The sequence below is a fragment of the Orbicella franksi genome, chromosome 15 (assembly GCF_964199315.1).
Source record: "Orbicella franksi chromosome 15, jaOrbFran1.1, whole genome shotgun sequence".
Lineage (NCBI taxonomy): Eukaryota > Metazoa > Cnidaria > Anthozoa > Scleractinia > Merulinidae > Orbicella > Orbicella franksi.
This window is the reverse complement of record NC_138159.1, coordinates 6,432,553-6,451,985: the sequence shown is the minus strand read 5'-3', so window position 1 is coordinate 6,451,985 and position 19,433 is coordinate 6,432,553. Positions and strand designations below refer to the sequence as shown.

At 40.3% G+C, this 19,433-nt stretch overlaps 2 protein-coding genes across 2 annotated transcripts in view; one reads left to right on the top strand and one right to left on the bottom strand.

The window, feature by feature from the left end:
- Positions 1–3,414: 3,414 nt before the first annotated feature.
- Positions 3,415–19,433, bottom strand: part of LOC145469695 (vacuolar protein sorting-associated protein 8 homolog) — a 50,306-nt gene continuing 34,287 nt past the window's right edge. The window contains exons 49-53 of the mRNA XM_081453477.1: positions 18,927–19,102; positions 7,010–7,172; positions 6,633–6,683; positions 5,865–5,948; positions 3,415–5,393 (exon numbers count right to left, since the gene is read on the bottom strand). Coding sequence (XP_081309603.1) covers positions 5,262–5,393; positions 5,865–5,948; positions 6,633–6,683; positions 7,010–7,172; positions 18,927–19,102 — 606 coding nt within the window. The 3' untranslated portion in view covers positions 3,415–5,261. The remainder of the gene's footprint in view (positions 5,394–5,864; positions 5,949–6,632; positions 6,684–7,009; positions 7,173–18,926; positions 19,103–19,433) is intronic.
- On the top strand, positions 7,301–18,556 carry LOC145469729 (glutathione hydrolase 1 proenzyme-like). Its single transcript, XM_081453513.1, has 8 exons — positions 7,301–7,647; positions 11,052–11,521; positions 12,462–12,660; positions 13,408–13,712; positions 14,478–14,614; positions 15,216–15,406; positions 16,335–16,575; positions 17,368–18,556. The coding sequence occupies exons 1-8, from the start codon at positions 7,571–7,573 to the stop codon at positions 17,632–17,634; spliced, it is 1,887 nt and encodes a 628-aa protein (XP_081309639.1). The 5' UTR covers positions 7,301–7,570; the 3' UTR covers positions 17,635–18,556.

The following is a 19,433-nucleotide window of genomic DNA, read 5'->3' as shown; positions in this document are numbered from 1 at the left end:
AAAGAAATCACAACGGTAAGAAAGAAACAAAGCAGAGGCGGCAACGTGGAAAGAGATGCGTATCTTAAACGTCAAACATCAGACCTGTCGAACAACTCGCTTTAAGGAGAAAAATTCTGACGTGTAACCATTATTGTATGAAACTTTGACCCAATTTGAATGTCCGGTCTGAAGTTGAATTTTTTTTCTAAGCAGTTGTTAATATATTGGCATCCAACAGTATCAAAAGCTTTCTGAAAATCTAAGAAAAGAGCGATTCCAGGTATTTTAGTTTCTTCAGTGTATGATATAATGTCGGAAAATTTACGGCCATTTTCACCAATGTACTGGTTTTTTTCTTATCCAGTTTGATATGGGTTAATTTTTCAAAAAAATTCTGGATTTGACGAACATTCCATAGCTACAATAAACAAAAGAGGTGTACTTTGCAAGGTTAAATAGTGGGTGGGCATTCGAAACAAAAGCTATCATTAGCAATATTCTTTCGGGCCCTTAATGAAATATTTAGAAAATTAAACGGATTACAGTTCGCTTCAACTTCAGTAACACTAAGCCCGCTCAAATCTTGGAGTGAAAGAGCTTTACTAAACAGATAAGGAACTAGAAATTACATTTTCTTACAATAGGAAAAGTTTCAATACGATTGGGCGAATAATGATTTCAGGAAACTAATTAAACTACGCTTGCGGCCTTCACCTTTCCTTCAATTAGCTGCAGTCAAGCAAAGTTTGCCTTGCTTTCGCTTTTACCCTTTTTTGGAGTGGAAAAATGTTTACATTTTGTGATGCCTTAGATGAAACAAAACAAAAAACGTAAACAAACTCTCGAGAGTACACAGTGCGGAATGGAAATCTTTAATGGTACATTTCATTACACGATCTCTTTGTGCAAGAGAAGAATGACAAATTAATTGCTCTCATCGTCTGATTATAAACACGTCACGAAAAAGTGTTTTTTCACAAAAATCCCACCCCCCAATAAAATAACATACTCAGCCGCTTTTTGCTTCATTTTTCTTTAGTAGATTCAGCAGTGGTGCTGAATTCAATCAAATTAAAAACATCGGCTACTGTACCATTTGAATAATCAACAATGGCGTATAGAAATCAAGCGCGAATAATGTAATTGTTTAAGTATAAGTCCATTAGTCGTTCAAAGCTTAATCTAAATCATCTTCACAGACAATTTTGAAAACGCAAAGAGGCGGCCGCCATACTGTTAACAGCGGCAGACTGCTAGGCGACACACCATCAACAACAGAATAGATAGTAAGAACGTCATTCGTCGTAGAACGCCAGTAGATTGACCATTCATGATAACATTGAATTAGCAAAAAAATATCTTTTGAGTTTTACGAGCATCCTTAAACTTTTGTCTACTTGTCTCTGTCATTTGGACGCTGCAGAATAGAGCAGCGTATTAAAAAGTCATTTTCAAAAACTTCTTACAAGGTGTAATTTTCAGTGAACAATAAACATAATTTTAAAGTGAAGTAGGAGGGTTGTCTGTAAACAAAACCATTTTCCCCTTGGGATCCAAAAAAGAAATGTTGGCAATGGACCAACCGAAAGCGTTTGAGTCTATTACAGGTTCAGAAAGCAGCATTTTCTATCAGAGTGGCAAGTGCTATTGAAAAGCGATTCGTGCGGTAAGGCGGTGCCTAATGGTCAAAAAACTCAGTTTACAAATAATGAAACAGGCTAACAGAGCAGCTGATGAGCAAGTCGAGAAGAAAGCTCGCTTGATTGACAAAAGGAAAGGAAAAGGACCGAGAAAGTTGGCCCGCGATAAGGTTCAGTTTATCAACGAGCAAGAAGAGAAGTTGAAAAGAAAAGAGTCGCCGAACACACGGGCGTCGAAACAAAATGATGCACCGCAAGCGGTCGTTGTCGAAATTCGAATTCCCGGCGAAAAAGACTTTGCGGCCGAGAATAAAAACTGCGAGGACATTCCTGAAGAGGCTAAAACTGCAAGGACCGCTAGAAGCTCTTTGACGAGAGAAAAACAAAACGCGCAAAAACTCAAAGAAACTTGCCGTGACACGGAGGCGAACAATTCATTGAGCAAAATCTTCGCCACACAGATTGAAGACGGCGAATTCACGGAGAACGGCGACATAGTTTTAACGGTTAAGGCGATTCGCAAGTTCAATAAGGAAGCTAAACGAGGAAAATTACCGGACAACAAGGTTGAAGTAATGTCCACGAACTTTTACAAAGATTTCGATCAAATAGCGGCCTGGCTCAGTGCGGTCCAAAGGGAAAACTTGGGGCACTTTCAAAGAACACCGCGAAAGAACAAAACACCTCGCGTCGGAGGAGCACCCACTAATGACCAAAAAAACTCCGAACAGAACGCCTGTAAACAAAGAAAAAACAAAGACAAAGACGACGACAAGAGAAGGCTTCTCAAGCTTCCACGGATCAACGACAAATTCAACTGTCCAATTTCGTCTCGGAAATTTTGAAGAGAATTAATGGACACTCTGGAAGACCTTCGCTTTACAAACGTATTGGACACGACTCCCTTTAAGGGGACGCTTAAACTGCTGAAAATTCCTCGAAGTATCGACAGCAAGCTAAGGGCATCCTAGATTTTTTTAAGTGCAACCAGAAATCTCGGAAATTTTACTAATTATAAAAGACTATTGTTCAACTCTTCCAAACTGATGTGCCAGAGCAATAGATTCACACTAAACGATGGTTGTCCACGTTCGTAGTAAAGCAATGTAAATTCTGTATCATAAAATATGCTGTAAATATTTCAAGTCGACAATTGAGAAACATTGTATATACATTAACAACATGATTTTATGAAACTACCTTTAGACGTTGACTTGCATTTGGTTTACTGTTTGTTTCTTTTCATTGCACCTATTACGATCAACACTATACTAAAGGTCTGACACAAAGCGAACATAACTCCGCAATTCTCTTCTCACCTGCAACGCAGCTAAGAAGAAGTCAATTGCATTTCTATTGTAATACTAAGGTCAAAGAAACAATAGTCCACCCGGTTTTACAAAAAACCTGGGCTCAGGTCTGCCCCGATCGTTCAAGTTTCCTAACAACACTTGTTTTTGGCTTTGCATGCGCTATACTCGAGATGGCCAAGAAACAAGAGACAAACCCACAGGACTAGCCTGAAATACCTTTCAAATACAAAAGGCCATTTTAAATACCACGGCCAGGGATGCCAAAACTTTTTCCTTAAGGGCTGGATATACATAAAAAAAAGACACCTTTTAGTTTTACTGTATTCCATTCTTGCTTTTCGGCCAACATGAAGGTCGTCCTCTGGCGACTCTAGTTCATTCAGACTGACAAATAATAATAATAATAATAATAATAATAATAATAATAATAATAATAATAATAACGATAACGATAACGATAACGATAATGATAATAATAATGATAAAATAACTTTATTCAGGTGTCAAAATGTTTTAACCACGGGATAACCCTCTACTTGTAGAGGACACCTACCTAAAAAAGAAATTACAATACCTAAGAATAATTTAAAATTTTAGTCTGTTTACAAGTGACAAAACCTAATTCATTAGTTATTGCTTACATTGCAGCTTCGGCATCTCTCATCCAGTAGAGTTTCCACGTTCATCTTACGTACGTTTGTTTTGAAAACATTAATACTGGTAACCAGCCTTAATTTGTTGGGAGGCCTGTTCCATAATTTTGGACCAAGATAAAGTGTGGTAGCGGGCGGTTTCACCGGGTAATGGAAAAGTTTTAACCCGACAACAAAATAAGTGAGTCGCACGAAGTAGCAAGGATCACGTGGTTTTTCGCAAATGCCAATATTTCGACGAAAAATCTCCGACCTTTTCATATTAGAGTCCCCCCGGGTTTCAAAACCGTGAATAGGGCATACGCAGATACAAACCATTCAGTCAGTTAACGTTCAAGTCATCGTGAATGTCAATTTTATTATAAATAACGAAATAACTCTATAAAACCTGCTTTTTAAAAGTAGATTAAGGGAATTTTGTGGAAAATGTTGTCAATTTGACTTCCTTCTGTTATTATTTCCTTAATTTATTTCATTTTCTATTTCACTTAAAATACCTAATAACGTCTACTTCGTTTGCTAGAAAACCATTTTGCCTTTTTTCGTTTTTTTTTTCTTTTTTCCTACTAATTTTCAACTTTTACGTGTAAAAAATATCTGGCGCCTTAAAATGTTCAAATATTTTCACTTTCTTAAAAACATAGAAACCGATTGTGGACGTACGTATATACTTTCTACCAAAAAGGCATCATTATTCGATAAACGGTACCGGTTGCAGCTTGTTGAAGAACAGTTGGCTCAGTGAGATAGGCAGGATACGAAAGTTTGTATTGGAATGCCAGACTAAACTACGTTGTCTTAAGCAAATTGAGCAATATTTTCGTTCTCAAGTCTTCCAGTTGTACTCGACAAAAACTGGTGTGGTCCAACAGTGCAGCAAATCCAACCGGCAATTCTTGCTCAACGAAAATGAAAATGTGTATCATAACTTGATAAGGGTCAATGTCAACATCCAGACTTTCCTTACTAAACTCCAAAACACCTCTCATTGTAGGCTGAACAAAGAAACGCAACGTCAAAAGACAACTCAAGAGTGCGCGGAATAGTTTGGACACGACTTGATTTCGACTTCCGGTGCTCTAGCTGTCACGCCACAAGATTACGATGTCGTTTCATAATGTTTCACGTCACGAGCGGAAGCGACAGCTTGTAGATCCTGCCACGAAGTCACGTTGTCGAACATAGTTTATTCATGCACGACGAGGAGAAGCCACAAACCAAGCCACCGGAAGGCTACAACGTACTGGAGTAACACAACGCTTCAGTCAATCAATTAAGTCTTAAGGAGGTGGAGCGACTTTGGTGACGTTGTCTAATCACGCAACTTTGCTTTGCTGTCACGTCGGAATGCCACCCAATTTTGCACCAGCCGGGAATTTTGACAACGAAAAGCCACGTTACTAATCAAAGTCACTCTGCTGACTGGTCACGCCACGCCATAACTGCGAACAGTCTCTCTTTCGCTCGAAAATCCGCGGGAGGAATCGGGAATAACGCAAAGGAACCGAGCCGAGCCCCTCTCGCGGCTTAACCCTCGCCTCTATTCGTTTGCGTTTTTCCCCTCGGATTTTCGAGCAAAAGGGAGACTGCTCGCAGTCTACCCAGGCCACCTCACACCTATTTGCTGTCACGTATACAAGGTCACTTAACTGTCACGCAATGCTGGTATCAATCTACTCCCGTGGAGGAGCAAGGTGCAGTCTGAAGCGTTCATCTTCAAAGATACTGCTAGAGTTGGTCGAGTGGGAGCCATAGTTGAGATTTATCACATCGCTAGACCTGGATAATTCCGATAAAATGGCCAGCTACAAGAAACAGAAAAACAAGACATCACTTGTTTCTTAGACGGTAACATATGATTTCACACCTGTTTACAAAGTATGCAGTTTCTTGTAGCTATTTATAAACTTATAAAGTCGAAAAAGCTAAATTTTCCACCGCAGCAAATCGTTGAAGCTGAAGTCTCCAGCTGAAGCCCTTCTTTAGAGCAAAACAGCATCACAAAGTTCCGACCCAACGGAAAGCTACACCGTATCAGATTTCATTTAGTTCTCACGAAGGGCCAACCCTGGAACACAAACTCACTTATCCGACTGCTTCACCTTTATCAACTTAGATTTAATAAATAGCTAAGTGTCTCACTTGCTCGACTGAAGTTTCATGGCCCAGTAGTCAGAGTTTTGTACAGGGATTTAAAAGTACGATCCTTAATATAAAAAACGTTCATTAACAAGATGTCAAACATAAAAAAAAAAACAACAACACTTCATATTTACCCGTGAAACACCCTTGTTTTGTCCTTTGAGTCTTGTTACCGCTTCAAACTGTTGTTGCGTTAGAGACGGTACCGATCTTTCAGTCTGCATGAAAAGAAATCAATAAAGAGGTACTATACCTGCTAACCTCCCGCAATTGGTACAATAGAAAGATAGGACAATCACATGTTTCTCTAACACCTTAGGCTTATTTCTCGAGTGCGTTTTCGAGGTCTTGTACAATTGGAAAAATCTCGTCTCCGTTTTCCATTCGGCAAAGTACCAGATATTTTCAATTTTTTTCCCTACGATTTCCGGACTGTTTACAAAGAAGGAAAAAGAAGCGTGGATCAAGAAATAAGTATGACAAAGTGAAGACCAACAAAATTTTACCGCATTTGTCCCACAGTGTATTAACGCGGGGGTGACCTATTTGGCTTGTGTTACTCTACGTGAAGTTTTTTCTTTTCGCTGATATCATAAATAAAAGGTATTTCATTACAGGGCATAGAAACTGTACCCCTGAACCACTCTCTAGCAGCCGTAGAGAAACCTTGATGTTCCCCATGGACTCTATAGAAACCTCCCCGGAGCAAACAAAAGACTACCGAAGTGTTTTCGATCCCGCGAAAACCCGCTCCGTAGAAAGAAACCCCTCCTTCCACCTTCGTGAAACTAACGTCAATATTTACTCAACATGCATAAGGGAAACTTTAACAAAACTCATCAGGTTGGGTTTCAGCACAGAAGCGTTTTCAAATTGACGCCGTTTGAATCTCCTGCACTTACTTTGGAAAGATCTTCTTTGGTGGATGTTCCAGAACTTTCAGCCTTTAACTTCTACAGAAAGATAAAAAATATTACAAGAACTACGACACGGTTTGCGCATCTTGAAAGGTTTAGCCTAAATTTTTCACGTTCGTCGTTTGCAATCCGCGTTAATCTTCTCCATCCTTAACCATCCTTGTTCCTTTATGGTTTATTATTATCTCTTTGGTGTTTTTCTTTCTTATTATTTTCAGATTTCCTTCAATTTAAAAGTACTTTTGTACGTGGCCAAAATACCGTGACTGAGCTTCCTTAAGTTAGGTAGTGACTTCTCTTGACGACCAAATACAGATAGCACCACTCGAACAATGCAAGCATAGATTGCTTGTTTCTCATACCTGACCCGCTCCTGGTGCTGGTTGTACTGATTTCCCAACTGTCTTTTTACCCTTCCAAGAAGAAAGACGCGAAAGACCAGTTTTGTTACAAAGAAAACACATCCAGTTTCCCTCGGTTCCAGTAGTCCCTGCCATACATTCGGAATGATAAACATGACCACATCTGGAAGAACGAAAACAAAATATTTTAACCTTTGGTGCCCTTTACAGTAGTGTCGAATGTTCTCTTACATTTACAACCTTTTAAAGTTGCAGAATATCTAAAGTTCAATAAATCGTGAAAGGGTCTAGTGTCGTTTTTTTACACCCATTGAATCTTAGGGTAAGGATGTAGTAAAACTAAATGACCTCATTTCTCAGCACAGGAGGAACAAGGAAAAAAAAGTTTGCGTGACAAGTTATGTAACAGGTTGCCACGGCATTTGCACCTGCGTCGCGTTGGATATTAACACGCTCCTTGGCACACATCCAATTTGACGCTTTACTGACTTGTGCGATCGAAATTTTGGTGAGTTAAAGTTGGTTTACTGGCTCAAGAAGACTCAACGGCAAGACTGCAACATGGAGGGGGCAAAAGTGAACCGTGAACTATCAGCAGATGAAGCCACGGCCAGGCGTGATATCCGTCGCCGCAATAGGTGAGAAGACTCGAATCGTAAATCCGCGTCAAGTACGTGTCGTCATCATGCTAAAACAGAAGTAGTTCGGTCAGACACTTCTGTAAATAACAAGTTTTTGAATGGCTGAACCTTAGTCGACAAACTGGTAATGAAAATATCTTCATCGTAAGCTGATTTTTTTCATGCATTAGTTTCGATAAGTTTGATTGTTCCACATTAAGGGTAATCACCTTACGTGCATTCAAAAATCGCTCACAAATGTTTCCGCACTAATGTAACAAGTGTTCTGTATGGCGAATCTGTAACTTAACATAAATCAAAAGCAAATCGAGAAAAATAGAATGTGAAGAATCCCTTTGTTTTTCTCCATCGTCAAACAGCAAAGCTCGATGATGGAGATGCCGGCGCCATCGTGTTAAAATCCACAACGTGATAAGACCAAAAATAGACGACATCGGTGAGCTCGAGTGTCATTTTGAGAACAAAAACAACTCACGTCGCTTTCTTTCAGATTTCATTGACCCTCGAAGCGCTAAAACGTTATTCTTACTATTTCAAATACAGAGAAAGAAAGGAAGAAAAAAGACTAGAAAGTCTCGAAAACACAAACTGAAACAACACGAACATTTCAGAGCCGGCAGATGGGCCATAACTAATGTTAGTATTGTATTATCGATGGTTGTGTTGTGATTGCGATTGTTTATCTTTGATTAAAGGTAAGATTAATTATTTGCTGTTAAGAACGTACGCATCTGACAGCCCTTTTGTCGTCGGCGTTAACGTTCTGATCTATAGTACTGGGTAACCCAAGAACAGAACAAAAATATTGATGCAAGTAATCTAGCGAAGGTCGAAAATAGCCGAGAGGTTGCACCTTAGCAGATTAAAGAATACGTCAGATAAACTGCTGAATTCCAATTTGAGTTAAGTCGATTGAGGGGTCATTTGAAGAGACTAATGAAGCTACGGTCACGATGTCTTAGAAGCTCTTAGATAATCAATTAGTTGAGGTCAAGTTAAAGCAGGGATGCATGTATCCCGCTTGAGTTTTATACGTTTGCCGTGTAAAAATTTAGTATGTTCAGGGATGTTGCCATGGAAATTCTGCTATTCCTTCCAACAGCTGACGTAACTAACTTGGGTAAACAGAGCAGAAGTTTCTAAGGTGTCCGGAGCCTTAATTTATTTTTAGAGTCCATTGTTGACTGACGAATTTTCTCGACTGACAAAAAAACGACTGAGTCAATTGAAGTACACAACACAGGAGTTTCGTATTGCAATAAGGTACTTGGAAATGACTGACTGACTAACGGACTGACAGAGGGATGGACGGAGGAAGCGAGGGGGACGGACTGACGGACTGACGGACGGACGGACTGAAGGACTGAAGGACTGAAGGACTGAAGGACTGAAGGACTGACGGACTGAAGGACTGAAGGACTGAAGGACTGAAGGACTGAAGGACTGAAGGACTGAAGGACTGAAGGACTGAAGGACTGAAGGACTGAAGGACTGAAGGACTGAAGGACTGAAGGACTGAAGGACTGAAGGACTGACGGACTGACGGACTGACTGATTAATCGATCGACCGATTGATTAATTGATTGCCGAATTTATTAATTGATTGGTACGCGGCAAGCAAAAGTGTTTTAATTTCTCGATCAACTGCAAACGATACGACTTGCTGAGCACAAAGGCGTGAGATTTTTAACAAGGCAGCTTAAAAAAACTTTCAACATCTAGTCACAAACGACGGGATCAAATTTATGCGTTTCTTTGGCGTTTCAATCAGTCAGTCAAGACCAAAATTAAGTTTCAATTTTCGAGACTTCACTTAAGAGTAAATTCTCAACCATAACTTTTTCTCAACTGACCAAAAGGTGTCAACTGACCAAACATTCTCGATCGCTCGTGTGTGTAACTTCAATAAGTCACGATTTTCTGACCTGTTGTTTCTAGTACCTAACGTCAATTTTCGACAGGTGTATTCGAATAAGTATGGCGCTGACATGACATCTGGACGCGTTTGTTTTATATTATCTCAATTTTCGACCGGTAGTAGTCGGTTGAAGGCGGGAGATGGCTGACATTTCAGGTTAGACTGGTACCCGCTGTTTCAACTATTTGCCGATTCTCGAAAGGTGTTTTGGATCTGTACTCAGGACATCCTACCTGTTTTACTTTGCTATGCTATTCTTGCGAAAAGCGTCGCGGGAGGAGGTCTTTGGACATACATACGCATATGAATGAAGTGGCAGCTAATGTAAGTTGTTCTTTTTTAATAATTTTCGGTATTGACGCGATGACATGCTGATCAACTGAAACAAGACTTGTTGCTTTGTTTGACGTTTCTCGCACCTGCAATTCAGCAGAACAAAAGAAAATTACAATTTTATTTGTCACCTTTCTAACAACATAACAAGAAACTGCTCAATGCAGCCGAGTTTTCTCTGTGTAATAACACGCGAGATCGGCGAACGGTAACATACTAGTTTACATTATCTGTCGTGTAACGTACAAACTAACGAACCTGACACGAGCAATTAGGACGTTACAAACACTCTTAAGGAATGGACGCACGGTATTCAAATAATGCTTGACAGTAGCTTCTTATGACACCATATTAAATCTATGAGAATGTAATCGGCGATGAATGCTTTAGAGAGATCGCTAATATTTATGAGAGATGTGAGCCCTACTTTATTCAAGATTATGCAAGGGATTAGACGATACAATAATTCAATATTAGTAAAAAGGGTTAAAAAAGAAAGGAAAAGACTTTAAACAAGGGTTTCGTACACGTTTAATACAATAGTTTTGATTTAGCAATGCCAGTTTTGGCAGCATTTACGGATACGCATTACGATTGACGGCTGTCAGCTGCATTGCAGATACTGAGTTTATCATGTTTTAAAATGTTTGTACCATGCATGCGATCAACAGCAAAGACGATCAAGTGAACAGAGACAAATTCTTTTTATCCATACGGTGAAATAACAAATCGGAATGACCCGCGACGGACAAGGCTGAGCAAAATATTGTGATTTGTCAGTGGCAAGCAGATCAATTAACGCCAAAGCAGAAGGCTGAGGAAAATAACTGATCTGCGAGACACTGAAAAATAACGATATTTTGCGACGAACAAGTTCAATAATTGTTTTATCATTCGATCGCCAAGTTTGTTTTCATATTTAATCACTTTCTTACAGCGCAAGGAAGCGATCTGCCATTTTTCACACAAAAGCGTAACAGTTACGCATGAGCAGAACATTATTTGCACCAAAACACATTTAGATGGTATTACGCATGAGCAGACCATTCTTTGTAGGCACTTATTTGCAAGTCGTGTGGCGGGCTCTCGGCCAATGAAAAGGAATTAAGAACTGTATGGAATGACGAATATTGTTTTGTTATTTCACCAGGATACAGCTCATCATCTTTGTGGTTATTATTGTAATCTTGCTGGGTCTCATTGCCGCACTCGCAGTTCTCTTAATAAAGAAAGACGACGATTCTACTTCGGATAAGGCAACTTCTCAACCTACAACTGCGCTACCCACATGTCCATCTGGCGGGATAAAACCATTACCGACCGGGCCCCCGGGGGCCGATGGCCCTTACCGGCACGCCGTAGTTGCATCGGACGCCGGTCCTTGCTCGGAGATAGGCCGGGATATTCTGAAGAAAAATGGGACGGCCGTGGATTCGGCGATCGCAGCCTTGTTTTGCATCGGGGTTTACAACATGCATTCCGCAGGGATCGGCGGTGGAGGGTTTATGGTTGTGTACAAAAAGAGTACCAACTTAGTGGAGGTGATCGACTTTCGCGAAGAAGCGCCGGGAAAAGCCAATAAAACGATGTATGTCGGAGGGGCGATGAGCTCTAAAAAAGGTAAGATGCAGCTTTAGGTGGCTCAAAACAGTTTCTAGCGCTTTCCAAGACTGTAGATTTGGATGGATCATTAATACTCATCCTCTCCGCTCCTGTGAGAGGAGCATAAGGCTACACAGCAACAACTTCTATCCATCGCGGTCTTACGCTTCCTGCTCTACCTCATTCCAGCTCGTCCAGCCCAGATCTTTTCGCTCAACCTCGACAGATGATGGATCATTAAAACCGCTCTTTATCAATTAATACTACAATATTGGTAACAAAAAACTGTCCAATCATTGGTGAACACGTTGGTATCATTTTCGTGACTCAATAAGTTTCGATAAAAACGGTATGACCAGCTAAAAACACGTTTAATTTAAGCCTTATGTACTTATAATTCAAAAAGGGCCCGGTGAAACCCAGTTTTTATTGTCGAATTTTCGAAAATTTAAGGTGGCTCTGAACCCCATGTACAGAATTCTTTAAACTTTGCCGAAAGGTGCGTCTTATCCTGTTCATCAAAATTCGACAATAAATATGGGTAGCATAACAACATAAAATATCCTTTATTAAGGTGTCAGGTCGTCCTAGCGCCAACGGTGCTATTTGGGGACACAGATAAAATAAAATACTATTAACAATTATTTCAATAATCGGTAAAACTTAAATAACTTACAAATTCATGAGCTATAGGAGACTCAGTGGGCTAGATACCTCAACGAAAACTACCAGAGTGTGAAACCAATAAGTATGTAACCGAGTATTCCAGTAAAAAGACGTTATCCGAGGTCATACACAGTATTTAGTGTTATCCACGGGGGACGAGAGTGACTCTGAATTCGTTCAAAACGTTAATATTTTCTAGGTTGCTCAAGGCCTTTTGTGTTTGTTTGTTTGTTAGTTTGTTTGTTTGTTTGTTTGTTAGTTAGTTTGTTTGTTATGTTTTCAAACTGGATAGGTCCAACCGCGTCTGGTGTGCCTGGCGAGGTGAAAGGATCTTACGAAGCCTGGAAGAAGTATGGCAAACTGGCTTGGAGGGAGCTGGTCCAGCCTTCCATTGACATGGCAAAAAATGGATTTCCCTTCGGTTACTCTGCTCACTACGCAGCCACACGAAAAAGCGTCCAACCCCTTCTCGAAAAAGATCCAGGAATGAGGTGACGCGGATAAAAAAAGGAATAAGAGAATAAGAAAAAAATATATCCCTGCTTTACAGTTAAGGTTAAGGATATAATAAGGGTCAGTCCCACGATAGAGTTATGTGAGAAAACAAGAAAAAGCAAAAAAAAAAAAAAAAAAAAAGCGTTCGAGTGTAATCCTGTATGAACTGAAATGTATCTTTCACCTGAGGTATAGTCGACATTGACGCTAACTAATCTGCGCACGCGGTTCGAGTGCATTGGTGTTCGTGCGATATGACGATAATTTTCAGATATCTTTTATACAAAAAAGACTGAATCCAAATTAAATCTAACGCTTTAACTCAAACAATTCATCAAGTTTAAACGAAGGAAGTAACAACAGTAACGGTGTTTCGCTGTTTAGACACCTAATCGAAAACAGCATAGACTCTGGCGATGTTATTTCTACCCTTTTCTCCTGAGTTTTAGTTTAAGATTGAGAAGATATACCGGGGGTATCAAACACTAAAGACAGTGTTTGACCACATTTTCGAAACACCCCAGTTCCTCAAAAGTACTCTGCTGCACGCCGTATTCTCAACTCTCTTCCCGGTGTTTCAAAATGTGATAAAAAAACGATCTCTCGTACATTTCTCCAGGAATCTTTAGATGGACAGCAAGATAGTGTTCCCGTATTACTTCTTTCCTATCATTCCTCCCTCAAACTGAATGGTAATTTAGAGAAACATCGTTCCTGAACTATCGCGTTTGGTTTTAATTAAGGGAACTTCTCTTCAACAAGGACGGCAAATTGAAGAAACTAGGAGAAACTCTTTGCATGCCCAAGTTTGCCAAGACCTTAGAACGCATTCGCGACAACCCTGAAGATTTTTATTACGGAGAACTAGCCAAAGATATTGTACAAGACGTCAAGGATGGTGGTGGAATTTTTACTTTGGACGATTTGAAGAACTACAAGGTCAAATTCAAGACACCACTGAGCGGGACTTTAGGAGACTACACTTGGTACTCCACGCCTCCCCCAGGGAGTGGGGCTGTGCTGAGCTTAATCCTTAACATTTTAAAAGGTAAGCTGCAGCTACATTTTAGTTTTGGCTTTTGTTCGTCTGCTTGTTCGTTCGCTCTGTCGGTCTTTCGTTCTGCCAGTCGGATGCTTGAACAGGGTTTCAGTTCGGGTTCATTTTCGTTGCTCATTAGGCCTCAAGAGCGCAAACTTGATTGATTCATGTGCTTTCATGTTCAAGCGATTCACTCATAACCCCTCAAAGTGTCCAGCAAGTTTTCTTTCTTGAGACAACCATAACATACTACAACGAAACTACCTCACACTTGTAATTAACAGAATCCTTAAAGGCGCTCAGTCACTGTCTTTTGAGTTATTTTGGCCACGCAAAAAAATTACCTTTAAATTGAAGGAAACCTGAAAATAGTAGTTTACTAAGATGGAAAAACACCAAAGAGATAATAATAAACCATAAAGGAACAAGGATGGCTAAGGATGGAGAAGATTAAGACGGATTACAAACGACGAATTTGAAAAATTGAGGCTAAACTTTTCAATATGCACAAACCGTAACTGAGCTTCTTTAAGGATGGAGAAGATTAACATAGATTACAAACGACGACCTTGAAAAATTTAGGCTAAACTTTTCGAGATGTGCAAACCGTGACGTAGCTCCTTTAAGAAATAACCTCCAAAAGATATCAGCAATGAGCCAATTGCGGTGTACTATCATACACCTTTTAAAACAATATCTCACTCTGGGGCACCGTCCCTTAAATATTAGACCTTGAATTTTACCCTGTGTTACGTTTTGTTACTTCTCTTCCAGGATATAACATGACGGCTCACGATCGAGCAGGTCTAAACAACTCAGTCCTGACATATCACAGAATAGTGGAAGCGTTCAAGTTTGCGTATGCTTACAGAGCGTTGTTGGGTGACGAGGACTTTGCCAATGTTACCGAGGTACTCTGAATGCTTTTAAATATATTTTTGCGACTGAAGATATTGCATTTCTTGGCTTGCTATTACCTTTTCCAGCCGAAATCTCAAATCGATGCATTGACTGAAAGTTTACAAAATGCAACAGAGACCGAAATCAGACTTGTATTTGAGTGCAGCCTGGTATGCCGCCGAAGCGTACTAAAAAGGTACGATTGCGTATTTAGCGTACCCAAATTTGGGCAAGTCACCAAGTTATCGTAGCCATATCAGGTCATTGACTTGATGTCTCAGCATATCAGAAAAGTAGACAAGGCTTCTGATTGGCTTATTGCGAATTTGGGTACGGTAGTAACCATATTGGGTTAGAAAGAAAGAGCAGCCATCTTAACAAGATGGCACCTGACTCATGGCTGGAGAGCAGCACAGAATTGTGCCCAGGAACACAAGTATAACAACATTGGGTAGGGTTCAAACTAGAGACTCACCTCGTGGACGGGTATGGGCCATTCCATTAGGGGTGTAGCACAGGGAAGGGTGGGGAGAAGAGGATGGAGCCATTAAAAAAACTGCTCCCCGGACGAGTACTTACTGCTAACAAAACTGTGACCATTTCATATGACAGATTGTTAAGAACATGACCAACGCCGACTTTGCCGAATCTCTACGCCAGAACATTTGGGACAACAAAGCATTCAATGATTCCACGTACTATGGCGACTTCTATCTCAACTCCAGTCAGCAGGGAACTACCCACTTGTCTGTGATCGCAGAAAATGGCGACGCTGTTTCTGCCACCATGACGATAAATCTCTAGTAAGTCAGTCAGATGTTTTACAAAAAGATATCTTTCATGATGTTGAACATAGTAGGCGGCGTGGCCTAGTGGTTAGGGCGTTGAGCTTGTCATCCGAAGGTCCCGGGTTCAAATCCTCTTCCCTCGCCACTGGAAGGATTTGTGTTCGGTGGTCCCCAATTCAACTCATCCAAGTCTTGTAAATAGCCAACTTGGACTACCTTATCAAGTTTGTGTTTATTAGCAATATTTGTTTGTCTATTTAAAAGGGTCACAATGTAAGCTACTGGGGCACCACTATTGTATTCACCATATAAAGTTACTGTTTTTTAAATTTTTGTACAGTAGTGGATGGACTTCAGTAGTTTTGAGGACGGGTTACTTTCTCACATAAACTACAATCAACTGAAGAAAGTTGGGAGACTCCGTAAAATTTCAGAAAGAAGGAAAGAAACTGAGTAACCTGACCTCCAATTTGTGCCCGATAGGTTTGTCATTAAAAAAACCCTCAACCCCATCAACACGGCTCGATGGCTATATGAGATTATGCAATAATATTGCATAATGTCACAATAATCCTGAAATTCTGACAGAAATATCAAGGGGAGAGGGAAACACAAGGTAGCATTGAACAAAGGCCAAAACGAACTTCTGAACGACGAGTCCTCGAGCCTTCTTTTTGCAAATGACTGTATTTAGGTGTATTCTGATATGATTTTTGGGCCGTTTCAGCGTAAAATAGGGTGTGCTTTGTGTACTCTGTTCTTGTTTGTACATGCATCTGGAATGATTCAGAATGTTAAGACGATAATAGTTCTTCACATACACCTCGCGGAATGCAAAGCTCTTGTCAAATGCTTTCAAAAACAGAAGCCCATAGTCGGGTAATCTCACACAGGTATCGTGTAAACACCATTTTTAACACACCGAAATTCAACTTATTTACAGCTTTGGATCGAAATATCGATCTACCAGGACTGGCATTATCTACAACAACGAGATGGACGATTTTTCGACTCCAGGTGAAAAGAACGCGTTTGGAGTGGAACCGTCTGAATCAAACATGATCTACCCTGGAAAACGGCCCCAGTCTTCCACCGCTCCCACGATATTTCTGGACAAGGACGGCGTGGTTCGCTTAGTTATCGGAGCATCTGGTGGAACGAAAATAACCACTGCTATTTCTTTAGTAAGCATTCATCCAATTGCTCACAGGACTTTTTAAGTCCGAGTCTTATATGGTTACAGTATAACTTTGTATGGAAGTCATAGGGTTTCACTGCGTTTTTTGCTAGAACGGTTTTCAATTGAGTGTCGTAAAGCAAAACCAAACCAATTACTTACCAATTAGACTACTCAGCCAATCTCAAACCATAGTAAAACCAAAACCAAAACCAAAGTAATTTTCTGATCACTTTCGACACTCAATTGAAAACCGCTCTGATTTAAAGTTGACAAAGGGATATTAATAGGCCATTTCCGAGTTCTCTTGTGCCTCTGTTTCACAACGAGTCTAAGTGCGAAAACCAGTGTTATGAAAATAAGATTGATTTGCACGAGACTGAACCAGTAGGCGGGACTCATTTTCATACGAATGGTTTCGCACTTAGACTCGTTTTGACACAGAGGCAAAAGGCAACTCGGAAACGGCCTACTTCAGGCGTTAACGATTCGTCAAAGTGAGGTCGTGAATTATGGGTAGCGTCTGTGTTTCAATAGTAGTAGAGTAGGAAATTACATCACTGAAGGAAACATGGCAAGTTACCGAGCTCTGAATTCTTGCGACTTTCAGCTTTGCCTTGTTCAAAAAAGAAATACCATAAACTGAAACAATTATGTTTTTCGAAGAATCACCGGCAAGATTGAAAATGTTTGGAGACAGGTTTGGAAGTCTTGTTGTCGTCTTAGGTAAGTCTCTTTAATGTCCGCTGAAGCGATCTCATGGTCTTTTCACTGAAATTGCTTCTTCGTTCGTTTCCAGGTCACCATGAATTACCTCTGGTTCAACCGAACTCTACCTCAAGCTGTAGTCGATCCCAGGCTCCATCATCAGTTGCTTCCCATGTACATTCGCATTGACAAAGATTACCCCATGCCCCTCGCCATCCAAGAAGGACTACAAAAGCTTGGGCACGAGGTTAAGAACGTAAGTGGTTATGCAGTCGTGCAGGCCGTGGCCAGAAACAAGGATGGAACACTCACAGGCAAATCCGACCCTAGGAAGAGCGGCTGGGCCGCTGGATACTGATCAAGTGAACCTTGTCACGTTGCTGTGTATATATTACTAAACGCCTAGTTTGCTTCGCCCTCCAAATAGCCTCCCCGATGATAAAGGGGCTGGACTCCTCAGTCATTAAATTCAACTAAACTAAAGTAGCCAGGTCACGTATGAAGCTTTTTGGAACTGTGAGATTACATTTTTCAAGTACATTGTTCGTGTCCGTCTCATAGTGCCCTAATTTTTACCATCGCTGTTCTATTTTTTAAGTTTTTCCAACTTGGTAAACTATTGTTTTGAAGTCTGGTTTGATACAGTAAGCAGGTAAATTTTACATCTTGGTAAATTTCGTCGCCGCCCTCTGCAAAACAAGCCAAATTTATGGTATCGCGCCTCCTTTGAGAGACGATCCTTATCACAATAAGATTATTTTCTGTTTGAAAATTTATAAAGCTTCAAGTTTGGGAATATTTCGTCGGGTCAGCTTTAAAAAATTGAAAATTAAGTGACTTTGTTTGGATTTCGAGGGCACTGTTACTGTTTAAAATATGACGAACAGATCACAGTCCAGTGAAACATCAAATTTTAAAAGTTTCCCTTTTCGTGAAATAAAGTTAAGTTCTTTATTACATAAAAAATAAAACCTTGGAGGAAGCCCACCTTAAAATTTTTAGCTCGAGGCAGAAACAGTTATACAGATGTGATAGACCATTCAAGCTTTGAAATATAGAGCTTTAGAATAAGCGCTTATTAAATAAACTTGTTACTTGTTTGATAGAGGGTGTTCTGTTTGTTATTTGCAACTTAAAACGAGTTTTACATTTTGTTTGGTGGGCAATGCACAAATTTTGCTGTAAATACTGTATCTCTCTACTCGAATAATTCCGAAAACGACAATTTATCACGATATTGTACTACTTTTTGTTTGTTGTTCCAATCTCATGCTCGCCGTCGAAATTTCTTCAGAATATTTTTTCAGGAAAAATGCTACATAGAAACTCATTGCGAAGTTCATACTTTTCTCGAGCCATTCTCTGTGTTTTCTAGACTTGGTTTCATCAGCGAGTCTATACTTAACTCTCCGTAAAAGAAAAAGAACGAACTTACACTTCACTGCCAAAAAAACTAGTTAAAACACGAAAAAAATAGCAAACATGTTTCAAGACAGTCTTCTTCATTTTCCACGCTCTTTTTAAGTCTCGAAAGTTAGTTAAATACAAGATTTCCAAAGGTTTGCCAGATCTTTACTCTCTGTGCAAACCTTCATTTAACAACGGAATCTCGGGTATACAAGAAACAAGTTACTCCACGTATCATCTTACCTGAATAGTATGAGGTCATCACGTTGACCGCTGACAGGTTCGTCGGTGAAGAGTCTATGACAGATGGCGCACCGGGAAGACTTGGGTGCAAATCCAAGATTGGTTTGATTTTTAAGATGGCTGAGCGAAGAGTGCAGATCGCTCGCCAGTAATTTGTTGGTCGTTTTTAAGAGGGTCTGAAACAAAAGAAGTTAGAGTTGCGAGTTAATTTTAAATAAACTAAGAGTTTGTGTGACGGGCAATGCAATAGTTACGGCTAAATTAGCGTAAAAGTCTGCATACGAGCCAAGTGGCCCATCAGGCCGGAACTTATTCCGGTTTCTGTAGCAAGGAGCGACTATGAGTATTTCTACTCCACCCTGGATGGGATGCTAGTCCATCGCAGGGTCACCCCTCCAGCATTAAAATCGCCGGTACCCATTTATACACCTGGGTGGAGAGAGGTAATGCGAAAGTAAAGTGTCTTACCCAAGAACACAACACAATGTTCCCGGCCAGGACTCTAAC